At 40.3% G+C, this 23,756-nt stretch overlaps 1 protein-coding gene across 3 annotated transcripts in view; it reads left to right on the top strand.

The window, feature by feature from the left end:
- The window catches only part of LOC122069417 (BAG-associated GRAM protein 1), a 117,287-nt gene that overhangs the window by 24,612 nt on the left and 68,919 nt on the right, over positions 1-23,756 (top strand). For all 3 annotated transcript variants that reach the window (XR_006137445.1, XM_042633431.1, XM_042633433.1), the window contains exons 5-8: positions 771-899; positions 981-1,027; positions 22,820-22,943; positions 23,103-23,219. Coding sequence is in view for 2 of the 3 variants with exons in the window: in XM_042633431.1 (XP_042489365.1) it covers positions 771-899; positions 981-1,027; positions 22,820-22,943; positions 23,103-23,219 (417 nt within the window). In the remaining variant the exon portion in view is untranslated. The remainder of the gene's footprint in view (positions 1-770; positions 900-980; positions 1,028-22,819; positions 22,944-23,102; positions 23,220-23,756) is intronic.

Below are 23,756 nucleotides of genomic sequence, written 5' to 3'. Positions count from 1 at the left end.
CCCCCCCAACTGCCCCCCACCATTGTATATTATTTCTTCTCCCTTGATAATGAATTTTTTATTCAAAAAAAAAAAAGTCAACCTGGCTGATATTCTGACTTCTGATTGATTGGCTGATTTTCCAGATTCACTTGGTCGATCCACTGAGTTAGGAAACCTATCCTCTGGGGTGAGTCAAGGGCCTGATACAATCAGCAGCGTGCTGAGTTGACTCACTGATTTTTAAAACAATGAGCAGCACTGTGTTGGTTCATGGATATTCCCTTATATACTTCTCTCAGGATTGGTTTCAAATTGTCAGGTGCAAAATCCACGCTGAAAATGAAGCAAGACCTACTGAGCACTAATCTTCTGGATTACACGATTTAATCCAATACTTGATCATTATCATGTGCTTTCACATCTGAGAAAGAAAAAGAAATCAAATTCCGTTGCTCAGTTAATTTTAAGAAAACATTTCTTGTTCGGGCATTGCATTACTTATTTTTTTTGTTTCCAGTTTTTACATTCTTGGCAAGTTACTGTGACAAAGTTTGTGATTGTTTTCATATGTAGTCAATAATAATAGTCCAGTAGTGCTCTGAGTGTTTCCTTATCATGTGTGAAACATAAGATACATTTGTTTAGTCAATAATAATAGTCCAGTAGTGCTCTGAGTGTTTCCTTACCATGTGTGAAACATAAGATACATTTGTCTCATATTTGGCTGATTTATATTTCATAGAAGCTGTTTAGGTTTGTGTTCATTGAATCAGTTTTTACTAATGTAGGTTAATGTCACAATATATGATTGGGATATAATTTGGAAAAGCACTATTCTTGGTTCTGTGACTGTTCCCATTGAAGATGAAGGTCAAAGTGGAGCAGTCTGGCATACTTTGGATAGCCCTTCAGGGCAGGTAATTAAGTTCTTGACATTTACCATATTCTTTTTTCGTTTGAATATTGTTGCACTGAGCCTATATATGTATATATTTCAGGTTTGCCTCCACATTAAAACAAGTAAAATCCTTGGTAACTCTTCTAGGTAATAGCCATCTCCTTTCTCATAAAGATCTTACTTCTTGATTCAATGATGATGAATTGCATCATGCATTGAAGTTTAAATATGTCTTCTAAGGGGGTGCAGTAGCATGCTTGATTGTGTGTGTGTTTGACGCTATCCACCAATTCCTTTCCACAAATGAACCACTAACACCTTCTGCTAGCTATCACCAAGAAGCTTGCTACCACTAGTGTCTTGCATCTCTGATGGTGTAAAAGGTAGGTTTGCAGGCAATGACTAAGGATTTGGGAATCTACACTTCTAGGTGCTTGAAGTATTCATATTAGACAGCCAAGGAGTAAAAAAAGATTTTATTGTACTGTTGCATTTCAGAGGATGAAAAGAAAAACAGATTTTTAGTTAAGTTTGTTACTGATTCCATTTTGTTGCAGCTGTCAAATTAATTGCTTAAAATTTTGAATGACCTTGGGCCTTGAATTTAGTCCTATACTTCATGAGGTTCTTAAGTATGAGGCAAGACCTCGTTATAGATATGACTGATTAGATTACATATGTGTTTCCTTTATTGTCTATTTTTTTTTGCCGCTGGCACTGCTGAAGGTGAAAATTATAGACAAGTTAAGGTTTTTTGGTCTTGGTCTTTGCTGATGGCAATGCCAAAGGTGGAGTACAAATTAATTAGTTATTTCTTGTATCCGTCTGGGTAATGCCCATACATTTTTTGGGTGATTAGTAAATGCATCAAAAGAAGGGGGAGGGAAAATATAGCCCCAAAGAGGAAAGTACAAACCTAATAAGTGTAACAAAAGCCCATAAAGGGCAACATCCAGGGCCCACATGGGAAAAAAAAACTTCCATAACCTCGCCCGGATGCCCAAACAAAAGAGAAGGGCAAACCAGTCAAAACCGGGAAGAGGACCCTAACAATCTAATCTTAACACAACAGTTCCTAACCGCCAACACAAAGGAGCACCGCCGGCAAATAGGCTGCCACGGTGGAAGAGCGCTGGCCTTGCAGAGGCCATGGTCAAGCGGGCAGCTGGCCTAGCAGAGGGGGTTGCCAAGGCAGAGGGGTGCTGGCCTTTTGGAGGGCAAGGATAGAGTGGTTGCCGGCCTCAAGTGGCCCGGCGGGTTGGTGTCAAAGAGGCTGCTGCCAATCAGGACAATGATCCAACTACTAACAGACCAAAATGCAGACTGTTGGCGGTCGACAGACCCAGAGGGGTAGGCAGACAGCGAGGGTGGAGGCCAATATGGCGAGCAAGAGGACAGACCAAACGAGCCTGGCATCTGGAAGTGTGGGCAGCCTTGAGGGGGCTGACGACCAACGGGACGACAGGCCTGACGGGAGTGGCGTCCAGAAGTGCAACAGGCTTGGCAAGTGGTCGATGGAGAGGCAGAACCAGTAGAACAAGCGGGCTAATGGACAGACGAAACGAGCTTGACATCCCGAAGGGCGGACAGCCAAGAGGGCTGATGACCAACGGGACAACAAGCCTGGAAGGAGAGGCATCTACAAGGGCAGCAGGCTTGGCGGGATGATGACCGAAAAGCAGCTAGCCTAGAAGGGCCCAACACCAAAGCGTCTAATGACCAAGCATGGTAGGTGGCCGGCGGAAAGAAGAGCCGAAAGGTTGTAGCAGTCTCAACACCAATCAAGGTGGCCAACACTAGGAACAATGGGTAATGTAGACTAGGATAGGAAAGACTAACCAAGTCTCAACTGCAGGAATTTTTAATCAAAGAACAACCTCAACAAAGTAGGACAGTAGCACAAGAGATCAGACTAAAGGGAAAATCAGATCTGGGATGAACTGAGATGGAGTTCAACACCTTGGAGTGCTGGAAAAAAGTAAAAGAAAAGATAATAAAGCAAAAGATGACCTCTCGGACTTCTCACCGCAGAGAGTCAATTGGATCAAACACCAATTCCATCAACCTTGATCAGTCACAAGATAACCCTCCATGTAGACGACAATGGCAGCAACCATTAATTTGTTTATCAAAATCATCTCAGCTTTAGGAGCCTCCTTTTCTTTATTTATAATGTTGATGGGGAAGGGAATTACAAAATAGAAGCTTCCTCAAAAAGGAAACCAAATATTCTCCTAATACAATAGTTACTAAAAATTGAAATTAGAAACTAGTTGAAAAAGGAAACTAACTACTAATGACTTGACTCCTAAGAAAACAAATATAACTCAAATCAATCTCAATTAAAAAGGAAACTAATGAAAATGGAAACTAACTAGTAATCCTGTATGCATCCTTAGAGCCTTCCTTTAGACCCATTAAAGTGGTCTATTACACTCAAAACGCATGGAATCAAAGGCCCAACATGTGTGGAACCCAACCTTAAGCTTGTTCCTAATAAAACAAGCCTATTTTGGTTATATTCTGGCAGATTCACTATAGGACTAAATTCTGGAGATTTTGAATATCTATTTAATGGCAGCTTAGAATCAGACCTACTTTGGGTCGATCCATAAGGGAGTATAGGGGAACAATCGACCTCAGTTTGGGGGCTGTCAGTGGCTGGAACTAGCTCCAGTAGAAGAGGCCGAAAGGTTCTATTTCAGAATTTTTGGGCAGAAAATTTGAAGTATAAATACCTGTGTAGCCGCAGTGTAAGACCTTGAGAATAGAGAAGACTTGAAGAGAATAATAGAGCCTGAAGAAGACATCCTGGACTTCATGCCGCAAGGAGTCGTCGAATCACACACCAACCCACACTTTGATCAAACACAAAGCAAGCTCACAGGGAGAAGCAGTGATAGCCACATATGGTTATTCATAAAACCGTCTCAGCTTTAGGAGCCTCATTTTCTTTATTTTTAATGTTGATGGGGAAGAGAATTACAAAATAGAAGGTTCCTCAAAAGGAAACCAAATATTCTCCTAATACAATAGTTACTAAAAACTGAAATGAGAAACTAACTGAAATTAGAAACTAGTTGAAAAAGGAAACTAACTACTAATGACTTGACTCAATTGATATTTGGACTCCTAAGGAAACAAATATAACTCAAATCAATCCCAATTAAAAAGGAAACTAATGAAAATGGAAACTAACTAGTAATCCCGTATGCATCCTTAGAGCCCCCTTTAGACCCATAAAAGTGATTTATTACACTTAAAACACATGGTATCAAAGGCCCAACATGTATGGAACCCAACCCTAGGCTTATTCCTAATAAAACAAGCCTATTTTGGTGATTAATCTGTATCAACGGGAGAAGAAGAAGAGAAAGGGAGTGGAGGAGGAAGAAGGGAGATGTAGAGGAAGAAGAATGGTGGAGAGAGAGAGGGAGAGAGAGAGAGAGAGAGAGAGAGAGAGAGGAGTAGCCCAGCCTCATGTCCAAGCTACTCCAAAGCAGTGGCGTCGCTAGGGTTTCTTCTCAAGCTTCTGTCGCTTAGGGTTTTAAAGGAATGGTTGTTATTGGTATGCCCATACATGAATCATATACATCTTTATATTTCAATGATATACTCTACTCTGATCTCTTTGGAAGTACAAAAAGAGAAACAAAGAAAAGAGTAAGGAGAATTTCCATAAAGACTGTCAATATAAGCTTATCTACATGACCCACCCTTTTTGAGGCACATAGCAGTTTGAACCCAGCTGATCGATAATTGTATGGGTAAGTGTACCTTGTGGATTAGTAATGTGTCAAAACTAATAGTTATACTATGAAATTATGGGAGAAGGTTATCGAAGCCCGCATAAGAAGAGAAAGTCGTATCTCGGGGAACCAATTTGGCTTTATGCCTACAAATCCACGACAAAAGCTATTTACCTACTACGGAGGCTCATGGAAGATCTAGAGCCTACATGAAGCATCTCCATATGGTCTTCATCGACCTAGAAAAAGCCTATGACAATGTCCTTAGGGAGTTGATTTGGTATATATTGGAGAAGAGAAGGGTGTCGAGTAAATATGTGGATATAATTAAAGATATGTATGAGGACGTGGTGATTAGTGTGAGAATGGTGGGAGGTTAAGGTAGTGAATTCCCAATTACAATTGGGTTACATCAAGGATCAGCTTTAAGCCCTTCTATGTTTACACTTATCATGGAATTTAACTAAAAACAATCAAGGGGAGGTTTCGTGGTGTATGCATTTTTGTCGATGATATTGTTTTGGTGGATGATAGTAGCAGGGATCAACGATAAGTTGGAGTTAACGAGATTGGCATTGGAGTCAAGAGGTCTTAAGATAAGTCAAAGAAAGACGGAGTATATAGTGTGTAACTTTATTCGCACAGAGACTCATAGTGAAGTGGTTAACCTCGAGGAGAGAGAGTTGCTGCAAAGCAACTATTTTAGATATCTAGGATAAAAAATATACAAAGGGGATATATGTAGACACCTAATTTTGCCACCCGACCTAACGAATAGGGAATGATCAAGGTTCGTGCTTTACATCGGAGGAGAATCTAGGCCTTTTATAATGATCCGAACCCGACAGTAACCCGAAACCCTAATTCGACTCGAAACCCTAATCTGACCCAAGACCTCTTCATAGAAAAAACATGCCTGATCTTTGATGGTGTGGGATTGCCGGAACACCCCCAGTTTGCAATTGGGCAATAATCCTTCCTTGCAAATTTTGAATTTTTATAAGCAAAAGATGAGCTCAAAACCCACACCACTGGATAGTGCTTGGAAATACGATTCTGACAATATATTGCACGTGAAAATCGGACCGCCGGATCTCTTGGTATCGCTCTCGGAAGTTAGAAACCATAAATTAGGGTAGACCAGGCACGAGATTTGTCTGGGAACCGCAAGATTTTTGGGCGGGCCAGTCACATTTTTTGCAGGCCCGCCAGTTTCCCCCACGTTTTTTACCTGTTTTGGCCTCGAATCCATGAATTGTTGCCTTTTTTGTGTGGCGGACCCTTTTTTGGCAGGTCCGTCAAAATCCGAGATGATGGGTTCAAAAGCCTATAAGTGTGGCGAATGCCGTCTCCAATCATTAGGCTCCGTTTTTCCATTTTTGGTATATTCCGTCACCTAATCATTAACCCACCTTTTCCATTTTTGGCCCATTCCTTTATTAAAATGATGGCCGATTTAGGTGACGTGTCCTAGCCTGACATTCGATTTGAGGTCGAAATTCCGCTTGATTGGGTTTAGGCTTTTATTTTGCATGTAGAAGTTCTGTCGAAATTTCCACAAATTCTTGAAAAGTGTGCCGAGGTTTTGAGGTATCGTCGAAGGCCTGGATTCTCTAAAGAAGATGAGCAAGTAACTCAGATCATTCCCACCTGAGTTAGGAGCCATCATCAAAACCACGCACATATCAAGAGGGGCCCACCCCTCTTGACCCGTAATAGGGGTCAATATCAGTTATAATTTCTCAATAGAGTAGGAATAATGTAGACTTTTTATTTGATAAAGTATTTGCATAATCTTGTATATTAATTACTTAGTCATGTATATGGTATAGGATTTACTGGGGAATATTCATATTTAAGCAAATAATAGGAAGACCTGTTCAACCGTGTGAAGTGGGTATTTAACACCTTCCCAACTTCATAATCTGACGCTTACCCTAACCTCTGGACCAGATCGAGTTTATTTTAGGCCCATTCCTATGGATTAGGCCCCTAGGTGCTAGGCTTGAATCCTAGGTGGTGACTCCAATTTTCATGATTCCCAATCCCCGAATTTGCGATTGTTTATTGAACCAACATTGAAATAAACCTGACCCACAACCCCTCAAAGGAAAAAGCTGGGGGGAGATAAAGGGTCCATTACCCTTACAATATAGAAGAGGATGTTTTTCATAGAATTAAAGTAGGATGGATGAAGTGGATAGGTGTATCTGGAATGTTGTGTGATTGACGTATTCCTTTAAAGCTTAAAGGAAAACTTTATATGATTGTCGTTGGACTGGTTATGAAGTATGAGGCAGAATGTGAGGCAGTCAAGAAGCGTAACATAGATATGTTGAGTGTTGCAGAGATGAGGATGTTGAGATGGATGTACGGCAAAACTAAGAGAGAGAGAGAGAGAGAGAGAGAGAGAGAGAGAGAGAGAGAGAGAGAGAGAGGAATGACCAGGTTAGAGCTCATTTGGGAGTTGTCCCAATTTAGAAAAGCTCCGAGAATGTTGTTTAAGGTGGTATGACCATGTTCAAAAGGAGGCCTTGGAATGCCCTAGTAAAGAGGAGTAATTAGATCCATATGGAAGGAGCTAGAAGTGCTAGGGGTAGGCTTTAAATGACCATAAATGATGTTGTAAGGAAAGACATGCAAAAGCTAGGTCTTGACTCTAGTATTACCGTGAAAAGAGCTATTTGGAGTGAAAGATCCATGTGGCCGAGTGCTTGTAGGTGGGTTGTTTCCTACGTGATGCGAATTCGGATTCCAAAACTCGGAATCAGATCGCTTGTGGGCCCACAATTATCAACTAAACTAATTTTCTAAGTAGTGGCATTCTTGTAAATTTAGGAACAACTTAAGCACTTAAAAGTGAAGGGAATAGATAATAGGGTCAATCTGAAAGTAGAGGGGTGTTCTGGAATTATCAAAATAAGTAGGGGAGTGATAGAACACAAATTTCAGAAAGAGGGCTTATTTGTAATTCTTAAAAATCAAAATTTGTAATACTTCCTGCCTTCATTGCTAGAAGGAATATCTCTGACAACATCCTTCTCTGTCATGAGATTGTCCACGGTTTTGACCGTAAGTCTCACTCCCCTATTACCCTCCTCAAGATTGACATTCACAAAGCCTTTGACACAATTAGTTGGGACCTCATCTCCAATGTGATGACTCTCATGTCCTTCCCCCCCTCCTTCATCCATTGGATCCGCACTTGCATTTCCACCCCTCGCTTTTCTGTCCTTGTGAATGGTAGTTTGGCTAGGTACGTTCCCTCTGGCTGGGGTATTCGCGAGGGATGCCCCTTATCCCCCCTCCTTATCCCTTGAGGTCCTTTCTCGCCACATTCATGCCGCTACTAACCTCCATCTCATTTCGCCCATTCCTAAGTGTAAATCCCTCCTCTCCCATTTGGCCTTTGCTGATGACATCATAATCTTCTCCAAGGCAAACGTCCGCTCCATCTCCACCATCATGGACTCCCTCCATTCCTTTGAATCTCTCTCGGGTCTCAGCATCAACCTCCTCAAATCCAACATGTTCCTTTCTGGTGTTTAGCCTGATTGCCAAGACACTCTCCTTGATATCTCTGGTATCCTGATTGGTCACCTTCCCGTTAAATACCTGGGCCTTCCCCTCATTTCCTCTAGGTTGTCTTCTCATCACTGCAACCCCTTGCTTGACCAGTTGAGGAAGAGGCTCCAACTTTGGAAAGGCAAGCTCCTCTCCTTCGTTGGCCGCCTCACTCTCATCAGATTGGTCCTCCAGTCCATGTACCTCTATTGGTCTGGTACCTTTATCCTTCCTGTCTCCGTGATCAAGTCTTTCGAAAGACTTCTGTGCTCCTTTCTCTGGAAAGGTTCTGACTCCCCCAGGTTCCTTCGCCCTATCAGCTGGAAGAAGGTTTGCCTTCCCAAATCTGAGGGAGGTCTTGGAATTAGGAGAATCAAAGATGCTAACTCTGTCGGGACTCTGAAGCTCATTTGGAAAATTGTGTCTAAGCACAAAAGCATCTGGGTAGATTGGATCCATGCTAGGCTTCTTAAGAAAAACTCTATTTGGACTGCCCAGCACATTCTGATGCCTCCTGGATCTGGCATAAGATCCTTGATCATAGACCCATGGCCCTCTCTGCCATCTCCTTCTCCATCGGCAATGGCTTGTCCACTTCTCTTTGGAAAGACCCTTGGCACCCTGCCGGCATCCTCTCTCACTTGGTTTCTCTCATAATCATCTATTCCTCCGGCCTCTCTGCCAACGCTCCTGTCTCCTCTATTCTCTCTCCCTCGGGTTGGTCCCCTCCCTCTTCTCATCCTCTCCTTCTTGATATTTGGACCACCCTCCCGCCTCTTCCCCCTGGCCGTCGGGGAAGAGGGTACAAATGCACTTGGCTTCCTTCCTCCTCGGGGATCTTCTCCTCTGCCTCCGCTTGGTCCCACATCCGTACCTCCTCCGCCGCGGTGCCTTGGCACAAGCTGGTCTGGTTCAAAGGCCATATTCCTCGCCAAAGCTTCACCCTCTGGCGCTACCTTTCCAACTGGCTCTCCACCCAATCCTTCCTCATTCATCGACAGATCTCTGCCAACCCCTCCTACTGTCTCTGCCTAGGGTGTTGAGGATATCCCCCACCTTTTCTTCTCCTGCCCTCTTTCTTCATCCGTCTGGAAGCACGTCCTCTCCAAGTGCCAGCCGGGCAAGAGATCCATTCTTCTCTTTTCTAGGGAGTGGATTTGGATGGACATGACCTTCTCGGGCCCTTCTATCTGTGATACTATTGGAAAACTGGCTTTTGCAACTATCAGTCATCTTTGGATGGAGTGTAACATTTGTAGATGGTCCCCCAAATCTCACTCTCTGGAGGAGATTTCTCACTCCCTGGAGGAGATTTGGAAAGCCATCTACTTCGATGTCTCCTCCAAAATCCATTCCCTTCATAGCCGCCCTGTCGCTTATTCCCGCAAAAATGTCCATATCATCTCCTCTTGGAACCTGAGGGTGGAAACCATCCCTCACCTAGATGCCTCCTAGCCCTCCCCCCTCCTTTATCGCTTCGCCTCCCCCTCCCCTCCTCTCCCTCTAAGGTTGGTTTTTCTGTTTTTCTTTGTTTGCTGATTGTCTTCAGCTTTGTTCCTTTTGTTTTCTTTTGTTTTCTTGGAGCTGGCTTTTCCTTGTTGGCTTAAGCCTTCTCCTCCCCCCCTCTCCCCCCTTGTATTTTCTTCTTCTTCTTGGTAATGAATTATTTATTCACCCAAAAAAAAAAAAGAAAAATCAGAATCATAAAGCATTAGAAGAACCTGTCTTCTTCCTCTCGACAGAACTAGGCAGTAAACCAGTGTCGTCCTTCGAAGGAGAGATCTCTCTCACCAAAAGGTTGTTGGATCTGCAAACTTGGGATAAGGATAGAAAATTCAAACCCTATTGGGTGCACATGACCACGGCAGGGATAAGCTCCACCGGCAGCAACTAGTGTGATCTGCAACTCAGTCCAGTGCAAGGTAAAGAACCAGATCTGAACCTGGTTTCAAATCTCTCAATAGGAGGACCCTTTGGAGACGAGAATCTGGGGTTCAGGTCTCCCAGGGAAGGAAAACCTTCGACCAAAACCTCAGCCCAAACAGGTCAAGCACAAAAGAGATCAAAGAGCTTGAGTAGGGCTGCAACTATCGCCAGAAACAGGGGATTTCCGGTAAGGAGAGAACAGTCTCAATAAAGAACAGAAAAGAGAAGAAGATAGGAGAGGAAAAAGAAAGAAGATCAGGGAAGGATAAAAGCACGCATAGCAGCCATGATTCCAATCCAAAACTTCATTCAACTATTCAATTCCAAAATCTGAAAACTTCATTGTCTTACATTGCTAATGTAAAGGGAAAACACATGACAAATAAAGAAACTAATTAAAATGGAAACTAGTCTAAATTAGAAATTAAATCTACTCAATTAAAACTTGATTCTCAAACTAACTCTATAAAGGAAACAAATCAAATCAATCCCAATTAACTTAGTCGTCCAACTGCATTAGCTCTTCCGGTCTTAAAGGAACTCGACTCTGTTGAGTTAGGCCGTGCTCCTTAGATACCCTTATAAATTGCTCGTCAATAAGGTGGCACATATCTTGAAGCATATTACCAGAACATAACTCCAAGATGAGGGAGAGTAGGTTGACGTGTCATGGGAGCAGGAGACTGTCATCGACATGGCATGTCTGATAACGCGTGTCGCGTTATTAAGTATGTATGGCCTCCTTGTTTTACCTTGATGGTGTTCCGTGCACCATCATAAAGAATACCAGCATGTCGTTGCCAAGGTCGCCTTTGAAGAATGTCGCAGTGCGCCAATGTGGTGACTAAGCAAGGCACATGGTACTATAACGGTCCAAATTGTAAATGTACTCGAGCAACTGTAGTGTCCTCTTCTCAAGTTGTGGGTCTAAAGCCTCACACATGAATTTTCTTGAAGAGGGGCTTTTGTGGAAGTTTGTGTTATAACAAATTCAGCAGAGATGAAGTTTGCTTCTGTACCTTTTTGTTTGAAAAGAGGAGCCTTATCGACTAGTGTATTTGAGAATGATGTAAGACTAGCGGAATGAGCTTTGACTTCGTCATCATAATTAAGAGCATCAACATCATCATCAAAAGGATAAAGATATAAATCAGGAACAACTAGAGTTCTAGGTTTCGGAAATTTTGACAGAAATTTTGCAAATTTCAATGACCTCAAGAAACCATTTGACCTGCCAACTCCTCAAAATCTTTATTTCTAACCCAAAGAGGCTATTACCTATAACCGTGGTTCAAGGTTTCCACCGATACTGTTGAAATTTCCCACATTTCAACGGTATCCCAGAACTTCAATACCATATAGCCGTGACTTTTACCGTAAAAGTCAAAGGTTTCAACAGGTTTTGACATGTTTCAACGAAAATTCCCACATTTCGATTGAAATGTGGGAAATTTTGACTGAACCAGTTGGTTGGGTCGAACCAGGCCCTTATATAAAATGCTTTTAAGGGAAACCAAGTCTTCTATTCTAAAAAATTCGATCCTTCTCTCCTTATTTTTTCTCTGTGAAGTGGGAAACTTGGGGAAACACTCATGATTTTCCTGTTGTGCCCAAAAAACCTCAATCTAAGCTTGGATCTTGCAAAATCTACCTAAGGAAGGCAATTTGGACCAAAAAGGTAAGTCCCATCTTCCCCCAACTATATATATATATTATTTTTTTTTAATATAATATAGTTTTAAATAGAGTAGAATGATGTAATTTTTTTTATAAGTTAGTTGAGTGTTGAGTCACTTGACTGTTGAGTGTTGAGAGATAACTCATTATGATGTAATATTATTACTTATTTTGGATTCTTTGTATTATGTATTATGTACTTATGTAGATTGTAGACTATTTATAGTGTAGACGATGTACTTATGTAGTATAGTTTCATACTTTCAGTCAACGACATCAACATAAATTACCAAACTTTTGGTTCACCCCACAAGTTTGACTTTGTGTTTTTTGTCTGAAACTAATTACGTGAATGTGTTGGAAATATCTAAAATAGGATGTACACAGAAAATGAGGCCAAAAAAACACATTTGGGGGGTCGAAACCAAAGTTTCCACCCATTTGGGAAAAATTCCCTAGTTTCCTCGAAATTTTCTAGGTTTCGAACGAAATTTCGGTCTCCCCAAGGGTCAAAACCTTATCGTAACCCGATACCTTAAACCTTGCCTATAACCCTTCTTGTCTATTTCGAGGAGGCGGGGTAAGAACTTGGAAGAGGCACAACTCAAAAAGGCTCATCTTCGAATTACTGACGAAAAGTTTCGGCCCACCCTGAGATTTCCAAGTTTCAGATTTTGACCCTAATTTCAGATATTTCGACCCTAATTTCTAGATTTGCCAAAAAAATACCAGGTTTTGACCAAGTATCAGAAATTTCGATAAAAAATTTTGGGTTGAAACCCAAAATTTTGAACCTTGGGATCAACATTCTTATTTGTTGGTTACTTCTCTACTTCATTCTCAGAACGAGTCTTATTGGGGCATTTGTTGTTATAATGACCATTCTCACCATAGTTATGACATGATGTTTTTCACCCAATCATTACCTTTGTTGAGTTCTGGCCTCTTTTCTTAAACTCTTCGAGATTCAAGCTTTTTTTCCTCCATACATGGTGAAGGTCTATAAACTGAAGGGGTCTTTAACATACTCTTCCAATTACTGGACTTCTCTTCAACTGTCTTGGCATAAACTGCTGTCACATCAGCGGACTTGAAATCAGTCGAGGTGCGGGTAAGCTGGCAAGGACACCTTGATTAACAAAAAAAAAAAAAAAAAAAAAAAAAAAAAAAGACAACTTGAAATTGGTGTTGGCCAATTCTATTTGGATCTCAATACTTAGCATGCTGATATACCTCATAACCTATTGTTGGTCTGTCTCCTAAAGTCAGTACCTTGAAGATAGTTTGTGGAGCTCGATGTTGTAGGTACCATAGTTTTTAAGGCGCTGGTAAGGCGACGCCTTAGCACTAATGCGGTCTAGAGATGGTAAGGCAGTGCTCCGCCTTCTGTGAAGTGCCGCCTTATGGGGTTTTTTTTTTTTCTTAACACATTTTAAAATTACTTGATGAAGATTCCGAATATAGATTTTTTGTTGGTAGGTGTATAGTTTTGTTAACACTTGAGATGTATGGGATCAGTTTTACTCCACCAAAAATAACCAAAACAAACAAAATAAAAACCCGGTTCACAAACAGGGTTTGGATTTTGTCAAGGGTTTTAAGAAAGGGCTTTGAGAAGGAATCAAGGAACAAGGAAGAACCACTGATCCAGACGACCATTTTGCTCTGGCAGCGGTGAGCTTCATTCTTCTTTGACAGGAGTAGAAATATAGTGGATGACCTTAGGGCTTAGGCACTCATTTTGGCATCATAGAGGTAAGTATAATAAATACTTTTATTTTTTATTTCTTTTCTTTATATTTATAATATTATTTCATAATTATGTATTTATATTATATGTTAATATGATTGATGATTGATGATTGATAAAGATGAACTTAGTTTATTCACTTTATTGATTTGTTTTCTTGATGAATATCTTACATTGGTATGAATATGAACTTTTAATATTTATTTAACATATGAGTAATAGGATTCAACTAGGATTTGAGCCAAATAAATTGGTTCTATAAAAAAATTACACAGGAACACTTTAGTCGATAAGACGACGCTTTATGCCCGCCGCCTTATCACTAAGGCGCTCCGAAAGACCCTCAAACGCCTCCGTCGCCTTACCGCCTTAAAAACTATGGTAGGTACCACATCCTTGTTTCCTTGTTGAAAATTAAGCACTTTGTGAAACTTCACCTTCTCATAACTAGGAGGAACAAATTTCTCAGTCAAAATCTACTTCATTACCTCTCAATTGGTAATAGGTCCAAGTATCCTGACAAACCCGGAATGCAGTACATCATCCCACCATGAACATACATACCCAATAAACTTGGTTAGGATTAGTTAACACTTCTTCGTGTATGGAAAGTTTTTGTAAGCAAAAATCCTTTCAACTTTGGTAAGCCAGTCAAGAAATTCTTTGGGTCCCTTTCCACCACTGAGCTCGGGAACCTCAACTTTGATGCCATAGTCTCTGTCAGAAAATTTCCTTGTAACATCCTGTAGTATAACTGGATTAGGTTGCTGCCTGTGAGGTGTATCTTCGATCTGTAAGTTATGAACTATGGAGGGGTGGTGTAGATGTTCCTTCGCTTGTTGTACCTCTTCATAAAGGCAATCATCTCTTCCATAAATTTGTCAAGGTTGGTCTCATTCCTCTCAAGCCTAGTATTAGTCTTCTGTTGATTCTCACCCTATACCTTTTGACTCTCAACTAACTCACAATACAATTTTTGTAACTCAACAATCGTGACATTACCTGCCATGGTTAGGAAATTGCAAGAAATTCACTTTGATACCACTTGATGTGAATCCAAATTTCAAAACTCGGAATCAGATCGCTTATGGGCCAATATTTAACAACTAAATCAATCTTCTTAGTAGTAGTGTTATTCTTGTATATTTAGGAAGAGCTCAAGCACTTAAAAGTGAAGGAAATAAATGATATGGTCAAACTCGATTTAAATCTGGAAGTAGAGGGGTGTTCTGGAATGATTAAAATAAGTAAGGAATGAGAACACAAATTTCAGAAAGAGGGCCTATTTGTAATACTTAGGCTGCATTTGGTAGTCATTCAGTTCCAGAAATGACGTTTCGTGTCAAAAACAGAATTTTCAGTTTCTGTGTCAAAATGCCATTTTAAAACAAAAAAATGGTTTTTGGTGAACCTGTTTCAGGAATGATTACCCTAGGGTGTATATATATATATATATATATATATTTTTTTTAATAATTTGGAATGAACCAAAATGACGGAACAAGGTTTCGTTGTTCCATCATTTTGCGTTTCTAGCATTTTTTTTTTTTATCTTTTCATTCCAAAAAAACTGAAAACACCAAATTGACGCCGAACACTTTATTCCACTTTTTTGTTCCCATAGAATGGTGACTACCAAACACAGCCTTAGAAATCCAAATCATAAAGCATTAGAAGAACCTGTCTTCTTCCTCTCAACAGAATTAGGCTGTAAACCAGTGTTAGAAATCAGAATCATAAAGCATTAGAAGAACCTGTCTTCTTCCTCTCGACAGAACCAGGTGGTAATGATGCAGTTGGGCTTGGGAAGGTTTGGGATTAATTTAGTACCTTGATTTGTTTCCTTTATTGTTAGTGTAGGGTGTGGTCAAGTTAGTAGAGAGATTCAATTTTAGATTTCAGTTTCTAATTTAGGTTAGTTTTCAATTTATTTGGCTTCCATTGTTACACTTTGCTTGCTTTTATATTGATGTAACTCAGTGGAGATTTCAGTTTTGAGAATTGATTGACAATTGAAGGGATGAGTTTTTGGGTTGAAAACCATGGTTGCCGTGCATGGTTCTCTTCTTTCCCTTTTCTGTTATTCTTTCTCCATCTCGGATTTTCTCTTTTCTCTTTTCTCTTCTCTTCCTCTTCCTCTTCCTCTTCCTCTTCCTCTTCCCCTTCCTTGAGATACTCTGTTCTTCCTTTTCTCTGTTGCTGTTACTTCACTGGGTTGTAAAAGGCTTGATCGATCTCTCTCAGAAGCACTCCTTTTGGCCTGAGATTTGGAGCGAAGGGGGCTCTTCCCAAAGCGACCTAAACAACCTAGAACCTTAAGCTTAATACTACTCCTACTCCAAGTTCGAGCTCTGCAATAGTGTTGATTATTTCTCCTACCGCTAGATTCAGTTGTAGGTTTCATGAAAGGTCTGATTTAGAACCTGTTGAGGCTTGTCGAAGCTGGATGGTGCGGATCCAGGTTCTAAAAGCTGGAATCGGATCTCTTATGGGCCCACAATAATAATAGATAGCTCAAACTAAGAGTTTGGGTGGAAAATCTGTAATATAAAAACAAATAGGGCTTTAAAAGTAATCAGATAGCAACTGGAATAGTTCTGGAACTAAAACTTTAGGGAAATATGAGGGACTATTTTGGAATTTTAAAGAAAGTGGGATAAAAGAACAAAAGTTTAGTCAAAAGGGGGGGTTTATGTAATTATAACAGTTTGTCCTGACTTGTAATATAGAGAAACAACTTTGTTTAACCCTAGGTCACGATAAAACTCAAAACCAGCGGAACTGAAGAAGTCTCGAGTCGATGGAACTCCTTCAACAAGTCTCGGTTTGGCTTGAACCTTCAAACGAAGGCTGCCAATCCTGTGGCCTCTTGATTCCGGCAAACAGGTGCCTCAAACAACAAGCAAATGAAGAACAGTAGTCCCTGCGATTCAAATCTGGCAGTAATGGGAGAACCAGAACCTACAACTGGTTGACCTGCTCTCAATAGAGGATGGTTTGGGGGAAGAAACTCCAGGATTCTGATCGCCTATGAGAGCCCTACTCTCGACCCAAACCTCAAGGTCAATTGAGTGGAAATAAAAGCTTAGCGAAGACTTACTTTCAGTTGTGGTAGTATCTTCCAGAACAGTGTATGGAAAGAAAACCCAAAAAAATAATGAATGAGAAGAAGAAAGAAGAGGAAGTAGAAGAATGACAGAGAAGAGATGAGAGAATCTAAGAGAGGGAGAAGAAGGGTTCGGCTATAGCTTCAACCAAAGAAAATACTCATCCATTTTCAATTCAATTCTTTAATTCTGAGTTCTCTTTCATTACATGGCTATAAAAAAGAAATTCAAGGCATAAAATTGGAAGTTTACTAGAATGGAAACTAACCTAATGGGCAACTGAAAATAAAAATTCAATCTAAGTAAAATACTACCAAACTAATTTTCAACTAAAAAAGGAAAGCAAATAAGGAACCAAATCAAAAGATGCAAGCTCTAATCCCATCGCCCAATTGCATCACTGAATCTACAATCATCCTGCTGCTACGATTCATTACTTAGAAACCTCAGGTCGAGACCAGCACTGGAGATCGAGATTTGTTGTCCAAAGTGCTCCTTGGTCTACCGCCTTGGTCTGGAGTTCCATCGGGAAGGAGACAAGTTCTACTAGTGTTTTAATTAGCAATAATTTCTGATATTACACTTAAACCCCTGCTTTCTAAACATGTGTTCTACTATTGCCCTTACCCTTATCTTTTGTAATTCCAAAATATCCCTCCTCTTCTAATTTTCTATTCCAGTTTGACCCTTTTACTTGTTATTTTACATGTGATGTGAATGGGTGCTTCTCAATTACAAGATTGCCTTGATTTGTTTGAGGTTTGATTAACTGGTCTTTTGTGAGCTCATAAGCGATCCGATTCCAGATTTGATACCCGGATCCGCATTAGGTAAACCAGTGTAGTCCTTCGAAGGAGATATCTCCCACTAAAAAGTTGTTGGATCTGCTAGCTTGGGATAAGGATTGCAAATTCAAACACTATCAGGTGCATGTGACCATGGTAGGGATAAGCTCCACCGGCAACAACTAATGTGGTCTGCAACTTAGTCCAATGCAAGGTACAGAACCAGATCTGAATCTGGTTTTGAATCTCTCAATAGGAGGACCCTTTGGAGATGAAATCCCGGGTTAAGGTCGCTCAGGGAAGGGAAACATTCTTAGCCACTCTATGTTGGATAATGATATGGTGAAAATTGAGAAGACAAATATTCCTCAAAGTGATTGTGTTAGATACCTAGGGTCTACCATAAATAAAGAAGGTGACATAGAGGATGATATTTCACAGAGAATTAAAGTGGGATAGATGAAGTGGAGAGGTGCATCTGGAGTCCTATGCGATCGACGTATACCTCTAAAGCTCAAGGGAAAATTTTATAGGACTATTGTGCGTTCAACTTTGATGCATAGGGCAGAATGCTGGGTAGTCAAGAAGAGTCATATTGAGAAAATATGTGTAGTTGAGATGAGGATGTTATGATTGATGTGCGGTAAAACTAGGAAGGATAAAGTACGGAATGAACATATTAGATATGTTTTGGGAGTGGCTCCGATCAAAGATAATCTCTGAGAAAGTCGTTTGTTGTGGTATAGTCATGTCCGAAGGAGGCCTGAAGACACCCCAGTAAGGATGAGTGATCGGCTCCAGATCGAAGGAGCCAAAAGAGCTAGGGGCAGGCCTAAAATGGCCATAGACGAAGTGGTGAGGAATGACATGCATAGCCTTGGTCTTGTCCCCGCTATGACCTTGGATAGAACCTTTTAGAGAGAAAGTATCTATGTAGCCGACCCCATTTAGCTACGACTTTCCTAACTTTTGGGCCATGCCTGCCCCCTCTTACTCTAATATTTCTTTTCTCATCTCTCATCTTCCCATCTCTCCCCTCCTATACCCCTGTTTGGACTTTTTAATTTTGGTTTGTATGGATCCATGTAGCCGGCCCCACTAAGTTGGGGAAAGGCTAAGTTTGTTGTTGTTTGTTGTTGTAGCGAAGGGAAACCTTCGACCAAAACCTCAGCCCAAACAGGTCAAGCACGAAGGAGATCGAATAGCCTGAGTAGGGTTGCAAATATTGCTAGAAACAGGGGATTTCCGGTAAGGCGAGAACAGTCACAATAAAGAACAGAAAAGAGAAGAAGATAAGAGAGGGAAAAGAAGAGAGAAGATCAGGGAAGGAGAGAAGCACGCATGGCAGCCATGGTTTCAAACCAAAACTTGATTCAACTATTCATTCCAAAATCTGAGTACTCCATCATCTTGCATTGCTAATTTAAAGGGAAAACACAAGATATATAAAGAAACTAATTACAATGGAAACTACTACTCAAATAAAACTTAATTCCCAAACGAACTCTAAAAAGGAAATAAGTCAAATCAATCCCAATTAACTCAGTCGTCCATTTGCATTACTGTGGTGTTGCTTTGTCACTTCCCTTTTTCTTTCCGTTTCTTTTTCTCTTTTATTTTAGCCTCTCACGGATCCATGTTGCCGACTCCATTTAGTTGGCAAAAGGTTGAGTTGTTGCATACTTGGGGTCCCATCTCATCCATATGTGCACCGTTTTTTAGTGTTCATCATTATATATTAACAACCAAATGTAGCTGACCCTATTTATTTGGGATAAGTCTGAGTTGTTGTTGTTGTTGTATGTTAACCAAATGATTCCTACTGATGTGAACCAAGTTTCTAAGCTTGGGAGTAGACAACGAAGGTTTGACAAGGCCAGGCGGGAGGCGGCATGCTTGGAGGGGGCTTGGCATAGGGCACTGGGGCCTAGGAAGAAGTTGATGGGGCTATACAGAGGTTAGCGAGGCTAGCGTGGCATGACATACCTTAGGGTGTGTTCAGTTGGGCATGCTTGGCCATGGGAGGGACCAAGGATATCAAGGCGAGAAAGCAACCAAAGTGATGGAGGATGGTAAAAAATTAAGGCGACACCAACAAGGTGTGGCCTAGGCAACCAAGGTGCCATTCTAGGCTGAACTGCCTTATTGCCTAGGCTTCGCCTGATAACTATGAGAGGGAGTCCAAAACTTCAATTGGTGATGGGTCGAACCTTCTGGCAGTGAATTTGAATAAAATACAGTACTGGGCTTTGAAACCAAGTTGAGAAGAGAAGATTAGAGAATGATTTGTCATGTCTAAGAATGACAAAGTCCTTTCTTATACCCATACATGGTATGTAGTACAACTCCATTCATTATTTTTATTAATGATAAAGGTAAGGGTTTGACATCTAAAAGGAATTGGTGAATAAGGCCTTTATTGATGTTTAGAGCTGAAAATTTCACAAGGCACTTTACAAAAAGAAGCAAGCTCTCTCCCTCTCTCTTACTCGAGCCTAATCCTTCCATTTTGTTACTGCCTTGGTCCTTGGGCGAATTTTATATTTCTTCTCATCCAGAAGACTTTGCAGCTCATGTCAATATACTCGACAGAGGACCCATGAGTGAGTCAAGGTCAAGCTTTCTGAGTGTAAATTAGGACAGGAAGAAGTTCATTTTCTTTTCGACCTGACTCTGGTACTACCAGGAGTCGTCAGTGGAATGGCCTTTCTGCGCATAAAACGCCAAGTATAATTCCTGTTTGTAATACTTTGGAGGAGGATTTGAAATGGCTTTGGGGGTGGTGTTGTCAATAGCCCCTCAACAATTTCTTGAACACTATACTGAGGGGCATCCCCAAATCTAGTGAAGTGAGAAAGCACTTTGAAAGTCAAGGGGTCAATACTTTGGCTGCAAATCGGCAAGCTCCTAACCGGCTAACCCTTCATATCAGAAGAGAATTTTTTGCAGCCAAAGTATTAACACTTTCGTTGTGGCCTTGGAAGTGCTTTCTCACTTCACTGGTCCGTGCCACAGATTTTCCTGAATTGGGTAGGGTGTTTGATTGAATGGCATCTTCAACTTGGAACCCGGCCTCGACAAGACTTGGAAATGTAGGCAAAGGTACAGAAAATAGGTAATGGACATATTGGGGATGCAGATTCCTGATGACCATTCTCACTTGCTCTCTCTAAAGGGTGATCCTGCATCTTTGGGGCTCTGCTGAAATTTTGACCATGTTTCAAGTTTTGGTATCATCTCACTAGTTTTGACTCCTGAGAGGGAAAGTTCTTAGAAAACTTCAATTTTTGTGAATTTTTGTCAAATAACTCCCAGATCTTTGTAATGAACCATGTAAAACAGTTCATAATTATGAAATGATTTAAAATTTTATGTTTATTCATTCCTGAAGCATATTTTAGTTGTTTTATCAGATTTATGTGTATTGTGGTACTAAATTTTTGTGTATACATCATCGTACAACATAGGGTTTCGTGGGGTCCAAAGCCAAACTACCATTTTTGGTGTGTGTTGTGTGTGGGTTTTTTTTGTTTTTGATTTTGTTTTATGTTTTTTTTTTGTTTTTTTGTTTTGTTTTTTGTTTTGTTTACAAGTTAAGGGTTCCACTGTGTTTAATGGGCCTAAAATAGGGTTTCCTAGAAGTTTGGGGACCTAATTTGGCCATTTGGGCCTTGAAAGCATCAATCAAAACCAGCTACTGAAAGAGAGAGATACTCTACATTTTTTCATTGTTGTCTCCATGGCGAGTACAACTAGTACCCTTAATTTGTGGTCAAGAAGAGTTCTTCTCAACTGATCCCTTGTTCCAATCTTGCTTCCTTGATTCATGTTGTGGCATAGGAATCGCATGGGCCCAGTTTGCACCTCATCTTACCCTTCCATTTCTTATCCTTCATAGTCGTTAAAATCAAATATTCTGTGAACTGTCTTCATCTTTCTTCACCTTCTTGCTTTTTCTCTTGAGCTGCCCTTAATTGTATTTGCATTGCCCTGCTCAATTCCATGGTGCATGTTGTACCCCTGGACACATTTGAATACCCTCCTGCATGTTTTGCCACCTCGATAATGGGCATTATCACAGAAGTTGCATTTTGTAAGCAATCTGTTGCACCTTATTTTCTGACAATAGTTCCAACCATTGTTGGTCTCCTTTCGTGGAATATTCTTAACACCAAACATAACCATATCCACATGGACACAGTAACAAAAACTAGAAAAATCATTAAATGTCCAGCAAACAAAGAGGATCATGTATTTCATCCTCTATAGATAATATTCAAACATTTTCATACCCATAAACATAATTGTTTTCTATATTTTAATTTTTTTTTTTCACATTTTAATTTTCCCGAACAACAACAACAACAACAACTTGATACAAGGCCTAAGCTATGTTTCGCTGATGATATTGTTTGGTGCCAAGTTGGAGTTATAGTGATCAACCCTGGAATCAAAAGGGATTAAGATAAGTAGAAAATAATTAAAAAGCACAGAAAATTCAGAAAAATACAGCAATCAAAGTCCATAATGTATTTCATAGGACCACATGTAATTTTCAAACAAATGTACAAAATTAGACCCATTTGTTTCTAGGTTAGGAGTATTAGCACATTGTCCAGTCAAACTCCATGTTGCAATGCAACATTTACTGCGAAGTTGTTCTGAAAGATTCAAGGAGTTGCTAGGATTGATTCGCAATGGATCGGACCATCCAATCTGGATCTGGGCTGAGATCATCTGGGACTGTTCTGGTCTCAATCCTGATTCTCAGAACTTTGCTCTCTCAGGTAGTGACAATTGTTTTCGTATTCATTAATCTACTGCCAATTGTCTTCCTAATCAATTTTTTTTGGATGAATAAATAAATTCATTACCAAGTGAGAGAAGAATATAGAAGGGAAAAAAAGGGGGTGGGGGAGGAGAACAGCACAAAGGAGCAAGCCCAGCTAGGAGGGAAAGCCACCAACAAACAGAAGGGACAAGCCCTACAGAAAGGGTGGGGGGAATACAATGTCTTCCTAATCATTAGACTCAAGAAATGCAAAGATAATAAGGTAAAACGGAACTCAATGGCCGGGTGATGCCACTGGCAGAAAGCATGTTAAACATATTCTGCTCATCCTGCTCCCCTTTTTGTTGTTATGTTCATCACATTTTTTTCTTCTTTTGGTGTTCATCATCTTGTGCTAAGCACTGCAGATTTTTTTCTTAATTAATAATTTAAAGATATTTTCCTTGACATCAGGTTCATATTGTAGCATGTCCTTTCTAATTACTAAAACTTGTGCTGTAACAGAAAATTATATTGGAATATTTCTGATCTTTGATTACCACACTTTCCAAGTTGCTGCTGTTTGACGAACCTTTGAATGTATGAATAGGGTTTTGAATGGATATGCTGGAGCTAATGCTCGAAGAAGAATCACACTAGATAAGCAGGGCCCCACAGTGGTTCATCAGAAACCTGGCCCTCTGCAAACAATATTTAATCTCCCCCCTGATGAGGCAAGTGTCAGGAAACTGTCATATTTAGAAAGAAAAAAAAAAAAAAAAAATTCATTGGAATTTGTATATGTTCTCCTGGCCCACCCACCCTAACAGTCGTCGTAAGACTATATCCAGTCAATGCAATTAGATGCCTCATGACTAAATTCATTATTTCAGGTTGTTGAACGTAGTTTTTCATGTGCACTTGAGAGGTCATTTTTGTACCATGGCCGAATGTATGTCTCTACATGGCACATTTGCTTCCATTCAAATGTGTTTTCTAAGCAAATGAAGGTTAGGTTTTTCTTGTTCTCTTTTATTTTGTTCTATATTTTTTATTTTAAAGATTGTTTATTGCAGTTTTTTTTATCTTGATCTGCAGCCTTTTGGAGGCACATGATGTGAAGACAAGTTACAGAACCTGAAAACTGTAAAATTCAATGACATAAATTGTGCTTTTCATGAAAACAAATGCTTACCTGTAACGAAATAATTCTATGTAGGAAGTTTAAGATTGTACCATCTGGAAGTGAAGTTGTTGACCAATTCATTTACTAGCATATGCTATCTATTGCCTATTCGATTCATTCTGGCTGATTGTGTTTAGATCAATGACTAGAGACCTGCTCTGGTATGGCCAAGTCAACCTGTGATCCAGTGACCTGGTCACTGTCTTGAGCATCTCAAATTAATACCATCTGATAGTTCAGGTGAGTTGATTCCAGGTCAACCCACTTGTTTCCCTTTGCTTTGGTCCATATTAGATATTGAAGACTCTTCCACATAAGACCTTCCAACTGTTTGACCTTTATAAGGGAATTCATCAAGTTG

This window comes from Macadamia integrifolia, unplaced genomic scaffold, assembly GCF_013358625.1.
Source record: "Macadamia integrifolia cultivar HAES 741 unplaced genomic scaffold, SCU_Mint_v3 scaffold608, whole genome shotgun sequence".
In the NCBI taxonomy this organism is placed as follows: Eukaryota; Viridiplantae; Streptophyta; class Magnoliopsida; order Proteales; family Proteaceae; genus Macadamia; species Macadamia integrifolia.
Note: the sequence above shows the minus strand (reverse complement) of the source record. Positions and strands in the feature narration are given on the sequence as shown.